Source organism: Blastocystis hominis (genome assembly GCF_000151665.1).
Source record: "Blastocystis hominis, Singapore isolate B (sub-type 7) whole genome shotgun sequence assembly, scaffold_25".
Lineage (NCBI taxonomy): Eukaryota > Bigyra > Opalinata > Blastocystidae > Blastocystis > Blastocystis hominis.
Window position 1 is genome coordinate 169,498 of NW_013171833.1, and position 13,099 is coordinate 182,596.

At 44.1% G+C, this 13,099-nt stretch overlaps 1 protein-coding gene across 1 annotated transcript; it reads right to left on the bottom strand.

Moving 5' to 3' along the window:
• Positions 1-2,850: 2,850 nt before the first annotated feature.
• Positions 2,851-5,460, bottom strand: GSBLH_T00003122001 (uncharacterized protein; the record flags this gene model as incomplete). Its single annotated transcript, XM_013041802.1, has 2 exons — positions 2,851-5,249; positions 5,292-5,460. The coding sequence occupies 2 exons, from the start codon at positions 5,458-5,460 to the stop codon at positions 2,851-2,853; spliced, it is 2,568 nt and encodes an 855-aa protein (XP_012897256.1).
• Between the last annotated feature and the right edge of the window lie 7,639 nt (positions 5,461-13,099).

The window sequence follows — 13,099 nt, forward strand, 5'->3', positions numbered from 1 at the left end:
AATCGATGCCTATTCTGTATACTCTTTCATAATATGAATCTATCAAACAACAAAGCAAATAATAACAATAATAACGACAATGAATTCGTTAAAATGGCACAGCAACAATAATAACAGTAATAGAAATCAATGAGAAGAATAATAAGATTATGTGTTCAAAAGCAATGTCTAGAACAGAAATGAAATGAAATGAAATGAAGTAATGAGCAGCAACAACATAATAGGAACGAACAATAACATGAGTAATAATCCAAATGGATGAATTATGAACTCAATGCAGTGTCCGATATCGAATCAATACCAAATTGATGTAGAACAAACAATGTGTATGTGAATAACAAGCAATAATGAGAATAATAACAGTAAAAGGAATAAGAAGAATAAGAATATCTGAGAACAATCCATAGCTATTGATGATTAATAATAATAGTAATCATCATAGAAAGAGATATTGAAACAACCATATGTGTAGTTTAATAAAGAAATAAGGAAAGAACCAAATCCATGATAATAGTCATATTATTGGTAATATGACTATTATTATCATCATGGATCAATCAATCAATCAATAATACTTACTGATCGATTCTGGATAATAGATCAATTAGATTGTTATGTGGAATGATCGAAATGAAGAACAAACTCGATATGTGAAAACAAACAAATACCAAGAATGCATATCAATTTCAAACAATCCACATAGTTGAGTGAATCTATGTGAATCGATTCAGATTTCAATATAAATGAAGAGAAGATCATTTGATTGTCGGTTTGCATGGAAAGATTGATTGATATCACGAAACATCAATCGGATTGATTTGAAATGATTTCGTATTGTAGGTTCTGATTATTGATTAAATCATTTGATAGATAGTTTGGTCCATTGCTAACTACAACTACTACTACTATTATTGTTGTTGTTGCTGTGGATGTTGCTGCTGCTATTGCTACTTCTCTCTTTCTCCCCTACCATTCATTCATTGATTCCAGACCATCAAAATCGATAACAATATTCCTTGTCAACAAAAGAAGAAATGGAATCAATGAAAACAAAGAATCAAGTGTTTCCTTTATGGCAATCAATGATCCATTAATCTATGAATGAATGTTTGAATGAGTGAGTGAGTAATGAAGGAAAACAGAATAAATGAATGAATAAGAAGTAAAAACAATAATATGTATCATATGATATCGGATACTGGAAGGTAGGGGAGAAAGATAAGATGATGATGATTCAACTTCATTGACACTTCGAAGTAACAATGAATTGATTGGTTATGATTTGCTTTGGATCTTCCAAGTCTAACATCACTAACTTCTGTATAATGGAGTTTCTGTTGTCCTCGTTTTGGTGACATTGGAAAGTGGATCTAAATATTGAATAGAGATGGTAAATAGATATTCCAAATCTGTTTCAAAATGTCAATCTACTTGTATCATTGGGGTATGTTCAATCGAAATCGATTCGAGTATTGTTGATAAATAGAATGGAATTGATTTCATATGATTTTCATAGATTTCAATTCCATTTGGTAAGTTTAAGCTTATCTTATCTTGTTAGGTGATTTGATTTGATTCACTGTGTTTCATTCGATTCCGTTTGATCATTTGATTTGATTTGATTTGTTTTGATTCGTTTAATAGGAACATATTTCGATTGATTATGATTGGAACAATTCTATCTGGTTCATTTTACAATGATCTGTGGAATTTGTATTGTTGTTTCAAACTGATGGCACATGATTGATTCGATGATTGGTTAAAATGGATATATAGTAGTAATAATGATGATGATGAACAGAAAACAAACAGAAATAAGCAAAACAAAACATGGAACAATCCAAACAAATAATCACATATTTCCTTATGAGAATTGAATCAATAAGAATCGACACAATCCAATTTGTCTGGTGGATAGTGAATAATAAAAGGATGAATGTTAGAATATAAAAAAGGGAATAATAAAGAAAAAGAAAATACAAAAAGAAAAACTAAAAACAAATTAGAATCATATCATATAAAACAAAAGAAAACAAAAGGAAGATTAAGAAAATGCACAAATATAAGAAAATCAGAAACAAAGAAAACTAAAGAATAGCAAAACAAACAATAGACTAAAAATCAAAATCGAAAATAAAATAATAAAATGAACTACAATGAATTCCAAAAGTTGAAAAACAACAACAACAAATGAAAAATGGAATAATCAAAAATAGATAAGCAACATCAAAACAAAAACAAAAACAAAGAAAAGAATAATGAATCAGTAGTAGGGGAATGACGAGAAACACGCGAAAATCCATTTCCTACCAAATAATCGCGGTGAACTTTTTTCGACCATTTTCGACCATTTTCCACCATTTTCGACCATTTCTGCCATTTCCTACCTGGTCACCTCGATGGCCATGACGGGAAACACGCGGAAATCCATTTCCTACCAAATAACCGCGGCAACCCGTTTTTTGTTATTTTCGACCATTTTTTGCCATTTTGCCATTGTCTTCCTGACCACCTCGATAGCCATGACGGGAAACACGCGGAAATCCATTTCCTACCAAATAACCGCGGCAACCCGTTTTTTTGTTTTTTTCGACCATTTTCGGCCATTTCCTACCTGGTCACCTCGATGGCCATGACGGGAAACACGCGGAAATCCATTTCCTACCAAATAACCGCGGCAACCCATTTTCGACCATTTTCTGCCATTTTCTGCCATTGCCTGCCTGGCTACCGTATTGTCCATAACAAGAAACGCGCGGAAACCCATGGCTGCCAATTTCGGCAATGTTAACCTGACTTCCATTGTAGGCCATGGTATCCATGGATGTCCAAAGTGAAAGATTGCTTCCTTTACTTCAGTCTATAATGCCCGAATGCAAGTGTGTGTATGTTGTCGTCCAAGATCCAACGTTTGTTATCCGTGCAAGTCATGAGTGTCTTGGTCTGCTCCTTCGTGCTGATGTTGAAGGCCTGGTTGTTGATGCGCTTGAAGCTGCCTTCGATCACTGCATCTTCCTTCTTCTCTGCCTCGAGGACGCGCTTGTACAATTCGATGTTCTTCACGCTCATTCTCTCACCGTCAATCACAACGTTGCGAGGAACTCCCTTTGCTGCATTGTGTACGACGTGCTTCTCATCAACAAGACAGTACATCTTCGGTCTTAAACCAACGAACTCCGTGATGCGATGCCCGTTATGCTCATCCTTGAAGATGGGACCAGGCAACTTCTTGTTGAAGTTGAGGAACGAGTCCAATGAAGGGAACTTGCTCTTGTCCACTTCGTGATCGTAATACTTCACGAGTTCTCCATAGAAGTAGCTCGTGTTATCCAACTCAGAAAAGTCAAACGACTTGTACATATCGCACATCTTGTGAACGATGTTACCACGATCGTTCAACTGTACGATGAGCGAATCTGTGTCCTGTCCCAACAGCTCCACGTTATCGAATGTCGTCTTGAGCACATTGTAGTAGAAGTCGTAGATGATGTGCTTCGACATGTCGAGAATGGCAAACCCGATGAAGAATGGTTTCTCTACCTTGCGCACCGGTGTGTTCAGCTTGATACCGATCAGATTCTCGGAATACATGGTAGTTCCAGCAATCATGTCGTATCCATGCTTCTGGATGATTGCCTCGCGTTCATTCCACGTATTAGCGAACTTCACTTTCATCCGCTTCAGTCCAGTCTCCACGAATTTGCCATAGGTGGAGTTTGCCAACAGCTTGTAGAGGTTCTTTTCTACAGTGGTCTTGGACTTCGCTCGTTTTTCACTCAGCATGTTGACGTACTCGAATATGAAGGGTGCTTGCTTGAAACGAATGAGGTGGTGGACGTGCGTGATGCGATATCCCTGTTGAAGACCCAGTTGCAACAGAGAGTAATGCACGAGATACTTTTGACGAGGTACAAGATCGCAGATGAGCTTCGGTGTATTCACCTCTTTGACCTTGTCCACGATGTCGTTCTTCGCTGCGTACTTCTTGATTCCATCGGAGTACATGCCCGCCTTCTGTACGGGGAAGAATGGCAAGTCATTGAACTTATCATGGAGTTCCACTGGTGCCTCGATATCACACTCGATGAAGAATCCATACTTGCCGAATGTCTTGAGTGATTGTACCCATCCATTCGGATCACGATTGATTCTCTTCATCACTTCTTGTCGTTCGGGTACACCCACCAATTCGTAAGGCATCATTCGATGCATGGCTCCTCCGTACAGGTTGTTGGCGTCGAGGTAGTAAATGCCTTCACTGCCTGCCGTTGTTTGCTCTGTGTTGTCAATGTCGACCTTGGCGTGTCGTTTCACGATCTGAGTGATGCCTCCTCGCAGGTTCTTCAACAATCGCATGAAGTCTTCGATCTCATTCTCCTCCATCAATCGAATGCCCTTGCTCTCATAGAACTCACCCATGCGATTCAAGAACACTTTCACCAGTTGTTTCTCGGTGAGTCCCTCATTCGCGTTGATGCGCATGATGTACTGAGCCCATTTCCTTGCGAGGGTCATGAGGCTACTCTCGCTATGATCGCCCTCCATTGTGACCTTTAAGAAGAGCGAATAGGCCATTTGTGGTGCTGTGATATAATGCATTGGATCAACACCGAATGCCTTCAGTGTGGTAACGCGGAAATGCTCGAATGCATCAGCCATGAGAGTCACATCGAGTACATTGTACAACTCGTAGTACTCACCCCATGTCTTGATATCGAAGATCTTCCACAGTTTCACCATGTGATCATATTCGCCTTGGGGCATCATTTCTCCCTTCATATCATCAATGCATTGTTCACGAGAAGGAATGGTGGTGTTATTCAATGTGTCGTACGATTTGATGAGACTGTAAAACATGGGTTCTTTCCGTGTCAACAGATCGATGTACTCGTCACTCCATTGCTTGCCTCGTGATTCACAGTACTTGCGTAGTTGTTGTTTGGTGTGCACGTACAAATCGAGGTTACCACCGAGTGTCTGAGCCACGATGGATCTTAGAGGACTGCTGATGAGCTTCAACGAGTCCTTGAATTGAATGCCATTGTACTCGATCTGCATCTCCTTGTCTTCAGTGGTTGGAATGACTTCTAAGGAGTCACTAGAGGTTGAATGAGCTGCGATGAGTTTCATGATGAACGTGAAATCGTAGTGTGAGCCATTGTGGAAGTATACGGGTAGACGATAGTTCTTCTTGTTGAAGGTAAGTTGGAGATTACACTTGGTGCAGCAGGTGCAGATGTACTGCCCTGCTTTGAAGCTGCATATCCCTCCCTTCCCTGTGGTGTATTCACCTGTCACATGTGCATGATGTCTCACTTTGTCGTTCTCCAGTTTCTTGTGGCAGAAGGGACACACGGTTGTTGCACGAAAGTCCCTCTCGATGCTCGGAGAGTTTTCCAATGGCAATTCATCGAAGAGATACCTTTTCACACTCTCGTGCAATTGTGTGAGATACTCCATGAAAGGACGAAGATCCTCTTCGCTTTCGTGTGGTGCATGGAAGATTCTTAGCTGGCTGTCAATGGCAGGGATGCGTGACACCGCCAGACAGGACAACATGATCGGCTTGTGTCTGTTCTTGTCGTCAATGGCCGACTCGAAGTCAGCGTACACGACGACCGGTGCTGGCATTTCATATCGCTGGTTGGTGAATCGTAACCGAGTCTCATTGGTTGACAAGTCGTACTGCTCGCTTTCATCAACGAGTTCTCGGTGCACCTGTACTTCATGAGCATGAACGTCTTTGCGAGACCCGAAGAAGTCGTCGCAGAACCTGCACTTTGCGTTTCTCGCTGTGTTTCCATTCTTCGCATCACTTCGTCGCATCATACGATGCTTGAAGTCGTTCAAGTCCTTGATGTACAAGAAGTGCTTTGGAGTGCCCTCAGGTAGATTCAAGTCGTTCAAGATGCAGAGGGAGAGAGGGGAACGTGATTTCTCCTTACCTTTGTACACGACATCGCATGTGAATAAATCGAATTGTTCCTTCGTCTTATCGGTGTATCCAGGCAAGAGTGTGACCTCGAATACGTTGAGCGATACTTTCAACAATGCCTCCAATGCGGCGAATTTCTCTTCACTTGCATCGAAGGGTGCATTGTCGCGAATGCCCATCGCCTCCTCCACTTCGTGAATGGTCACTCCGAACACCTTGTTCTTCTCAGGGTGCTTCCACCACTTGTTGTACACGGTTGCATCGCCAATCTTGCGATTCGCGACGATCTTGTGTCCGCCTTCACTGGCCAGAATGAGACACCGCTGCAGGCACCGGTTGTCATCGAAATCCGGGTTGAGCGCTGTGCGTCCGATGACGTACGGTGTGTGCTGCTTGTACCCCACGAATGAGCGTAGTGGAAACATCTCGATGTGGAAGCCGATCCACCCATGGTACCCGAACCCACTTCCCTCTGTCTCCTGTTCCTCTACACCATTTCGGTACCACTTCAGGTAGTCCTCGATCCACTCATCGATGCGATCTCGGCGAACGATGCGGAGGTGTCCCAATCGATCATCGGTGAGGTTGAGGATCTTGGGATCTCCGTCATGTGTCAACATGAGGTTGTATGCCATGATGGTGATGAAGCACTGATTGTATTCACGCATACCATTGAGGATGAACTTCTTCAGGACTTCATTGAATTCATTTGTCTCATCGAATATGAGATTGATCGGTTCCACTTCCTCATCGCTCTTCTCACCCGGTAGTCGAACCCACAACCTGTTGTCAAAATCGTTGTTGAGACGGAAGTCCTTCTTGGTTCGTTTCTCTTTCACCCACTCCTTGTACATGTCTCCTTGTACGGTGTGATAGTACGTGAGTGCATACCCGAGAGTTGAATCGATCACATCACTCAATCGTCCCTGTGATACCTTGCGATCGAAGCGTTCGAATGCCTTATTGCGTCTCATTTCACGTCTCTTCTCCACGGTGTTCAGGTAACCGGGTAAGTGACGTTGTCGCTTCTCACCGAACTCATGGCCGTTCCACTCGTACTCGAGGTACCGCTCGTTCCACGCCTTGCTTCCCACGACGAGATACCTGCGCTCACCTTTGGGATCACTGACGCGTCTATGTGTCACTTGTCTTTTTGGTGTTGCTAGTTTCATCCCGAATATCTTGTTCGACACATAAGCTCTCGTGTCAGGCATGGTCTGATCGGTGAACGTATCGCCGACCCTGTAGTACTTGGCGGCCAATCGCTTCCAGGTCGGCCCACCGATCTTGATTTGTTTTCCAGTCTCAGGGTTGATAGTATATCCTTCGCGTTGTGAACTCATTTATATAAGGGTCACAAAATCTTTAAGTGGTGATACACGTGTGACCAAAGTGAAATTGTTAGGAGCTTGGCTTCCTCCTTGAGCTACCGAAGGCATCCCTAGAATGGGAAAATGGAATGACCATCCGCATCGTACTCGAATTCATCGATGTCGTAGAACTCGGATTCCGATGAATCAGAATCACTAGAATTGGGGTCAGCGAATGCAATGCTAATGTCTGGATCATTATCGTATGCCTCAGCTTCTTCTTTGGTCATTTTCACCCATTGTCCTTTTACGCGTCTATAGTTGTCATGGAGTAACTCGTAGTATGCTGTGCCACCAATAATCATGGAGCGATTGCTGGGAGAAAGTATTCTCGACTTGGGAACGTACTTCGTCGTATCCGGTGGTAATGGTTTGTCGTACAAGCGATTCAATTTCTCGTCGTACTTGTATCCACGCTTGAGAAGGTTCCAGAAGCGAACTCCGTTGATTTGGATTTCTCGGCCAGTATTGGGATTCAAAGTGTGAGTAGGTCTATTCATTTATATATTTATATATTTATATATTTATATTTTCTCTTTTAACCCTAGATGCTTCCCTAAATGAAGTACAAGAAAACAGAAAACAACACATGGTCTTCCCTGGTACGCACTTGTGAGGACGAGAATATCGAACTCGCCGACATCATCATTCACACCAAGTATCCGATCAATTCCGAGCGTCTATTCGGCTTCAGTGTTTGCACTCCGCAAGCAAATGTGAACTGTGGTTTGATCTTGCACGACTATGATTGCATGGAGATGACGTTGGACGAAACTCGTCCACCTTTGTTTACCGAGGATGAATGGGAGTATCTATTACCTCAATTGAAATCCAACGGTTTGCTCGGTGTGCCTCTGAATATTTTCGGACGGGAACAGCAAACCTATCCTTATGTCGTACCTGTGGTAACCGAGAATCGTGCTGTTTACTTCTTCTCCAACTACTATGTTCGCGTGGTCTACAAAGTTGTGGATGATGAAGTGCCTCCCGAGTTGTCCGATCTGTTCATCGATGATGGTGCGTGTCTGAAGGGTGTGTACGTTCGTGCATATCAAAGACAAAGTAAATAAAAAATGCTAAATCCCGTCGTAACAAATTTTCAGCATGCAATGGAAACAACTACACGTTCAAGAAGCTCGACAACATGCTCATCAACATGCCAGAGAAGGACGGTCATCATGTATTAATTCGAGAGACAGTGGATGGTGTTCCTCAGTACTCGTGGGGGAGTGCGGCTTGTATCGTGAAAGCGAACGAAGCATTTGTCTTCGAGTACACACCAGAAGCTACCGAATCATTCAATGGCGAATGGGGTGGTGATGGTATGCCGCCTATGCCGTCCGGATCGTACCTGATAACCACGACTGTCATAACGTACCTTCCTGAAGACATGTTCAACGATTGCACGTCAATCGAATCGGTGGTTGAAAAGGGTTATCGAGTGCTAGTCACGTTTGACAACACGCCTATCCTAGACAGACCGTACATCGATACATTGAATAGTCTTGTGTCTCATACTGGTTATGCTGTTGTGAATATTGGGGGAAGCAACGCTTCCCCCTACAACTCTCCTGTCCTTCGTACGTATTCGAATCTTCCTATCATGCTTCTAGGTGGTGTGAAGAGCATCACGATCGTTTTCGAACATTTAGGCGACGTTGTTTCTGTGGCGGAACAAAGTTCCGCCGGGACGACGAAGTCGTCCCATTCTGACTCCTCGTAATGGGTCGATGTGACCTTGCTGCATCTCGCAATGCATTGGGTTCCTTTCGACTCTTGGATCGCGTGACTGGCGGTGCTGTCAAGGTCGACTTTGGCATGCCTTTTCACGATCTGTGTGATGCCTCCTCGCAGGTTTTTGAGTAGACGCATGAAGTCATCGATCTCATTTGTCTCCATCAATCGAATTCCCTTGCTCTCATAGAACTCACCCATGCGGTTCAAGAACACTTTCACGAGTTGTTTCTCCTCAAGTCCCTCATTCGCGTTGATGCGCATGATGTACTGAGCCCATTTCCTTGCGAGGGTCATGAGGCTACTCTCGCTATGATCGCCCTCCATTGTGACCTTTAAGAAGAGCGAATAGGCCATTTGTGGTGCTGTGATGTAGTGCATGGGATCAACACCGAATGCCTTCAGTGTGGTAACGCGGAAGTGCTCGAATGCATCAGCCATGAGAGTTACATCGAGTACATTGTACAACTCGTAGTACTCACCCCATGTCTTGATATCGAAGATCTTCCACAGTTTCACCATGTGATCATATTCGCCTTGGGGCATCATTTCTCCCTTCATATCATCAATGCATTGTTCACGAGAAGGAATGGTGGTATTGTTCAATGTGTCGTACGATTTGATGAGACTGTAAAACATGGGTTCCTTCCGTGTCAACAGATCGATGTACTCGTCATTCCATTGCTTACCTCGTGATTCACAGTACTTGCGTAGTTGTTGTTTGGTGTGCACGTACAAATCGAGGTTGCCTCCGAGTGTCTGTGCGACAATGGATCTGAGAGGACTGCTGATGAGCTTCAACGAGTCCTTGAATTGAATACCATTGTATTCGATCTGCATCTCCTTGTCTTCAGTGGTTGGAATGACATCCAAGGAGTCACTAGAGGTTGAATGAGCTGCGATGAGTTTCATGATGAATGTGAAGTCGTAGTGAGATCCATTGTGGAAGTAGACGGGTAGACGATAGTTCTTCTTGTTGAACGAGAGTTGGAGATTGCATTTGGTACAACAGGTGCATATGTACTGCCCTGCTTCGAAGTGACGTACCTCTCCCTTCCCTGTGGTGTATTCACCTGTCACATGTGCATGATGTCGTACTTTGTCGTTATCCAGTTTCTTGTGACAGAAGGGACACACGGTTGTTGCACGAAAGTCCCTCTCGATACTCGGAGAGTTCTCGAGTGGTAATTCATCGAAGAGATACTCTTTCACTCTGCTCTGCAATTGTGTGAGATAGTCCATGAAAGGGCGAAGATCCTCTTCGCTCTCATGTGGTGCATGGAAGACTCGCAGTTGGCTGTCAATGGCTGGAATGCGTGACACGGCTAGACAGGATAACATGATGGGCTTGTGTTTGTTCTTGTCATCAATGGCTGACTCGAAGTCAGCGTACACGACGACCGGTGCTGGCATTTCGTATCGCTGGTTTGTGAAACGTAACCGAGTCTCATTGGTTGACAAATCGTACTGATCACTCTCATTGACGAGTTCACGATGTACTTGTACTTCGTGATCATGAACGGCTTTGCGAGATCCGAAGAAGTCGTTACAGAATCTGCATTTCACGTTTCTCGAAAGGTTTTCATTCTTCGCATCACTTCGTCGTGTCACACGATGCTTGAAATCATTCAAGTCCTTGATGTACAAGAAATGCTTTGGGGTGCCCTCAGGTAGATTCAGATCGTTCAAGATGCAGAGGGAGAGAGGAAGCTTCGTTCCCTTACCTTTGTACACGACATCGCATGTGAATAAATCGAATTGTTCCTTCGACTTATCGATGTACCCAGGTAAGAGTGTGACCTCGAAGACATTGAGCGATACTTTCAACAATGCCTCCAATGCGGCGAATTTCTCTTCACTCGCATCGAAGGGTGTATTGTCACGAATGCCCATCGTCTCCTCTACTTCGTGAATGGTCACTCCGAATACCTTGTTCTTCTCAGGGTGCTTCCACCACTTGTTGTACACGGTTGCATCGCCAATCTTGCAATTCGCGACGATCTTGTGCCCACCTTCACTGGCCAGAATGAGACACCGCTGCAGGCACCGGTTGTCATCGAAATCCGGGTTGAGCGCTGTGCGTCCGATGACGTACGGTGTGTGCTGCTTGTACCCCACGAATGAGCGTAGTGGAAACATCTCGATGTGGAAGCCGATCCACCCATGGTACCCGAACCCACTTCCCTCTGTCTCCTGTTCCTCTACACCATTTCGGTACCACTTCAGGTAGTCCTCGATCCACTCATCGATGCGATCTCGGCGAACGATGCGGAGGTGTCCCAATCGATCATCGGTGAGGTTGAGGATCTTGGGATCTCCGTCATGTGTCAACATGAGGTTGTATGCCATGATGGTGATGAAGCACTGATTGTATTCACGCATACCATTGAGGATGAACTTCTTCAGGACTTCATTGAATTCATTTGTCTCATCGAATATGAGATTGATCGGTTCCACTTCCTCATCGCTCTTCTCACCCGGTAGTCGAACCCACAACCTGTTGTCAAAATCGTTGTTGAGACGGAAGTCCTTCTTGGTTCGTTTCTCTTTCACCCATTCCTTGTACATATCTCCTTGCACGGTGTGATAGTACGTGAGTGCATACCCGAGTGACGAGTCGATCACATCACTCAATCGTCCTTGTGATACCTTGCGATCGAATCGTTCGTATGCCTTATTGCGTCTCATTTCACGTCTCTTCTCCACGGTGTTCAGGTAACCGGGTAAGTGACGTTGTCGCTTCTCACCGAACTTGTGCCCATCCCACTCGTACTGGTTGTAGAGGTCATTCCATGCCTCGCTTCCTACGTACACGTGCTTTCCCTCGATGGCAGGGTTTGCTACTCGCTTACGACGTGTTGCCTGTGCTTTCGGTGTTGCTAGTTTCTTCCCGAATATCTTGTTCGACACATAGGCTCTCGTGTCAGGCATGGTCTGATCGGTGAACGTATCGCCGATCATGTAGTACTTGGCGGCCAATCGTTTCCAGGTCGGTCCACCGATTTTGATTTGTTTTCCAGTCTCAGGGTTGATAGTATATCCTACGCGTTGTGAACTCATTTATATAAGGGTCACAAAATCTTTAAGTGGTGATACACGGGTGACCAAAGTGAAATAGTTAGGAGCTTGGCTTCCTCCTTGAGCTACCGAAGGCATCCCTAGAATGGGAAAATGGCATGACCATCCGCATCGTACTCGAATTCATCGATGTCGTAGAACTCGGATTCCGATGAATCAGAATCACTAGAATTGGGGTCAGCGAATGCAATGCTAATGTCTGGATCATTATCGTACGCCTCAGCTTCTTCTTTGGTCATTTTCACCCATTGTCCTTTTACGCGTCTGTAGTTGTCATGGAGTAACTCGTAGTATGCTGTGCCACCAATAATCATGGAGCGATTGCTGGGAGAAAGTATTCTCGACTTGGGAACGTACTTCGTCGTATCTGGTGGTAAAGGTGTATCGTACAAGCGATTCAATTTCTCGTCGTACTTGTATCCACGCTTGAGAAGGTTCCAGAAGCGAACTCCGTTGATTTGAATTTCTCGTCCTGTGTTGGGGTTCAAAGTATGGGTTGCCTTTGGCAACCCAGCGGGACTTTGTCCCGCCGATGTGTGAGTAGGTCTATTCATTTATATATTTATATATTTATATTTTCTCTTTTAACCCTAGATGCTTCCCTAAATGAAGTACAAGAAAACAGAGAACAACACATGGTCTTCCCTGGTACGCACTTGTGAGGACGAGAATATCGAACTCGCCGACATTATCATTCACACCAAGTATCCGATCAATTCCGAGCGTCTATTCGGCTTCAGTGTTTGCACTCCGCAAGCAAATGTGAACTGTGGTTTGATCTTGCACGACTATGATTGCATCGAGATGACATTGGATGAAACTCGTCCACCTTTGTTTACCGAGGATGAATGGGAGTATCTATTGCCTCAATTGAAATCCAACGGTTTGCTCGGTGTGCCTCTGAACGTGTTTTGGAGGGGCAACTCACTGCCTCCTCACAATAATCGGTGGAACGACCGAGAATCCTGGTGTTTACTTTCTC